The following is a 3,980-nucleotide window of genomic DNA, read 5'->3' as shown; positions in this document are numbered from 1 at the left end:
CCTGCCGGGCCGGGCAGCCTGTTGCCCCGCCGGCTGCTGCCTGCGCCTGATCCCTGTTTGCTTAGCAGTCAGCGGCGCTGCTGGAAGCGAACCTGCTCTGTACTTCATGCGACATGGGAGAAAATAGTGGGGTGCCTGATTGCAGGGAGCTTTTAGACCTGGAGAATACAGCAGTCAGCGAACCTGACCTGTTCACTACATTTTCTGTGAAAACATTCCTTGGATTTACAACTGAGTTTGAACCTACAGCTTCCGAAGAAGAAACAGTGCTTAAAGCATTTCAAACTTTGCACGGGAGTATAAATACTCATGCTAACACCTGGCATGAGGGGAATGATAGTGGTTGTAATGACGACTCAGAAAATCAGCACAGCATGAATAGTACCAGAGGCCAAGCTGAGCCAGTGTCTGGCAGGCCAGCTGACCTGGAGCTGGAGTTAGATGACCAAAACAAATTGCTTATTCACCATTTAAAGTTTGTACAGACTTCTTTGTCTGAACTGGACAATGATGACAAGGATGCTATTCTTGTACAAGGTACTTTGGTTCATACAACAAGTGACACAGAGTCGGACACAGAGAGTAAGGACCTAGACATTGATGAAAACAATACAAGCAAATCTGGGCTAAATAATGCTGCTTTGTCTGCTGAGGTTTTGGACAATAGCAATCAAAATAAGGAAGAGTCAGAAGGGCACAGCAACAGTGATGACACTGTGGATATAGACAACACTGAGTTACACCCACCATTTTCAGAGCAGCTCCCCAAAGACCTGAATGGTATTCTAGAGCACAACTCCAATGGAACAGACGAAATGTTAATGGATGAGCAATTCAGTTGCTTGTTTGCTACGGGGGAATGCCCTCAAGAACTTTCAGATGAAGAACAAAGGCCTTCAGCTGATAATATATCACTCCAAAAACCAGCACTGGTTGAAAAGACTTTCCAGCTGCCTGCTTTCTTTAGTGGACTACGTGTGAGAAAAAAGGGACTAACTACAGAAGATGGGGAAACTGTTACAGAAATTAAACCAAGGGAGAATGATTTAGCTCTGCTTAAATTACGACAGCCTGTTAAGAAATCCAGTATTGCATCAAGTTTGACCACTAAAAAAAAATCATCTGAACCTAAAGCAAATGCCACTTTCTTGGAACAACTCTCGCACTTGTTAAACATAGACGTCTCCAAGAATGAAGAAAGACCTGAGGACTCTGGTGAGGGCTTTGGGGAGACCGAGGACAGTGCTGAAGCTCAGGAGAACAAAGCCTCCAGCAAAAGGGAACCACGATTTCCCTTTGAGGAGATAAAATCAAGCCCTGCTGAATCTGCACTGGACGTCTTTAAAGCTTTATTCACGCGACCTCCCAAGAAAGAAACAACTGCAGATACTTCAGAGCTGGAAGCCATAAAACGCAAAATGAGAAATGAAAAAGAGTCCCTGAAGGCTGTATTTGAAAGGTCAAAATCAAAACCCGGGGATGGACCACCAGACAAATCTGTAGGTTGAATTACTTTTTCTTCCTAAGGTCTGGCAGTAGGTGGATAAAAATTATTTCTTGTCTATATATTATTGGTGGACACTTAAGGTCAAAGTGTCAGAATTGTCCTCTTCTTTTGGCAGTCTCAGATTTTGGATTCCCAACTGAGGAAGTCTGGGGACTAATTTGTCAAAATTCTTGAGCATCTGCATTTGTAGCAGAATTTGGTTACAACTGATGGTGACAGTCACAGCCTTTCAGCTAGAAGTGAGAACTGAAAAAACAGTTTCTATTTTAGAGGATCTTTACATAACAGTTGCCCATATGTTAAGTATGGCTGTAAATCAGTTTGCAGGTATTTACTGTACTGTTTTTTAATAGTTCCTCAATCTCAGTGTATTTTCTTTAATTGAGATATTTTTATTTTTTGAAGTAATATTTCATTTTACTTGTAAGAATAATTTTATTATAATAGTTGATGCATGAAGTTGTGGGTGATTTTCAGTTCAGTTCGGTCAAAACTTAGAATATAGAGTCCTTTCTTTTCTTGTTTACATGCTTAGATCTGACTTGCAAATACTGATAAGCATTTAACCTTATACAAGTGTAACTGTGGTTTCAATGAGACAATTCAAGTTCTGGATTAATATAAGCGTTTGCAGGTTTAATGATTTTAGGCATATGAAGATGTAGTTAGCGTGTTTTTAAGAAATGAAAAAATCTATGCAAATTTTCATGGAGTTGAGTGTGATTTGACCTCTTTAATTAAATGACTAACCCTTGGGTTGGCATTCCCCCAACCTGGAATTCTTACAGCTACATCTTTGACAGATATAATGAGTCCTGGAGACTTTTGTTGGCTAAAGGAGGAATTATAGGAAGGATTAAATGTGCAGGATTGTACACTAAACCTGAAGCTACTGAGGTTAATTTGCTATGTTGGTTGTACTCTCTCAAACTTTTATTCTTACATAAAATTAAAAACATTTTAAAAGTCTTGACTGACCCTTGAGTAGACTGATAATACCAGTTTGTAATAAATTACCTATGGGGAAGAGAAAAGAGGTACTCATTGGCTGTGGCATGCACAGCAATTGCAGTCTGTGTGTGCCCTTCCCATTCCTGGCTTGCTTCTTCCTGCTTACAGTAGTCCCTGTGCTGTGCTGGTGTCAGCATTCGTGTGGCTCACGGCAAATTTATTTGGGAAGCTGTCATCACACAGAGTGAGGGAGGAGGCACAGGAGTCAGCAGGAGTGGATTTTACAAATGTCTGCTTAACATCCGGTCTAGTGCAAACCTGTATTTTCTTGAGGCAAAGCCAGAGTGAAAGGGTCTTGCCTGTCCTTTGCCTTGCTCATGTTGGCCTTTATGGGGCCACTTCCCTGCAGGGTTTTGCTGTTGCTACAGTTGTGCCTATGCAATTACTTCTAGTAACATGTTGTAAATCAGATTGCAGAAATGTTGGAGATGTGAAAAAACCAAAAGCATAAAGCTCTGTAAGAATGCTTGTTTAAAGAGTCGTTGTGTCCCCCCGCCCCCTTTAAAGAGTTATTTTAGCATTCCAGTTGACATTACAGCCCCACTAAAAGCTGCAGCAGCACTTTGATGTGGCAGTATTACCTGGTATGTGGACTGAGCAATCTCCTGGGGGTGGGGCAGGAATTTCATAAACTAGCTCTGCTTCCAGAAAATTATATTGTCAAATGATGTCTTAGGTGAATTGCAGTAATGTTTACTTGTAAGAGGAGCACAGGTTGGTCTTTTCTCTCTGGAAAAAAGATAACAGGAAAAAAACCTTAGTGTTCTTGGCCACCTCTGTGGTTCACCAAAGGATACACAGCTGTCCACAGTGATGTGAACAGTTTCAACAAATCATTGTATGTCACATGTATTATGTTATTTTCCTCAAAATTTTTTCTGCACTGAATTATTTGTATTCTTCCAGTCAATGGAGCCCTATTTCAGTCAGGTGAATGAGAACAGATAAACTTTCTGGAGTACATGTGTAGAGCTGAGCATGGTAGTTACTGTTTTGGAATCAATTGATACTGCAAACTTTAATTTTTTCTTGCGTAATTTTAACAGCCTGACCTGAGTCCCTCAGAGCAAGATGACAAGACTCCAGGGAGACTCCAGACTGTCTGGCCACCACCAAAAGCAAAGCACGAAGAAGTTAAAGTAGGATTAAAGTACACAGAAGCAGGTAAAACAGAGAGGTGAATCATTTGCATAAATTAGTTCCTGAATTTTTTTGTCTTGTTCAATACAGAGATGGTGATAAGTCACTATTTTCTTACCTGGAAAAACAGACCTTATGTTTTGGTTGTGTGGTTTACTGTGGTTAAGCATCTGATTTTTAAATCTAAATGGCTAAATCTGCGTCAGAATCTACATACTTGCCTGTTCAAATTCGTGAGGAAAGAAGTGGGATTTTTTATGGATTTTGTTCAATGAGTGAAAGAATAGTAAACAACTGGAAACTTGACAGCCTTTTCTGATGC

General features: G+C 40.6%; 1 protein-coding gene across 1 annotated transcript in view; it reads left to right on the top strand.

Annotated features, from left to right (window-relative positions):
* Positions 1-113: 113 nt before the first annotated feature.
* Positions 114-3,980, top strand: part of FMN1 (formin 1) — a 128,762-nt gene continuing 124,895 nt past the window's right edge. The window contains exons 1-2 of the mRNA XM_009081544.1: positions 114-1,499; positions 3,565-3,682. Of these exons, the coding sequence (XP_009079792.1) occupies positions 114-1,499; positions 3,565-3,682 (1,504 nt within the window). The remainder of the gene's footprint in view (positions 1,500-3,564; positions 3,683-3,980) is intronic.

Source organism: Acanthisitta chloris, unplaced genomic scaffold (genome assembly GCF_000695815.1).
Source record: "Acanthisitta chloris isolate BGI_N310 unplaced genomic scaffold, ASM69581v1 scaffold8529, whole genome shotgun sequence".
Taxonomy (NCBI): Eukaryota; Metazoa; Chordata; class Aves; order Passeriformes; family Acanthisittidae; genus Acanthisitta; species Acanthisitta chloris.
Note: the sequence above shows the minus strand (reverse complement) of the source record. Positions and strands in the feature narration are given on the sequence as shown.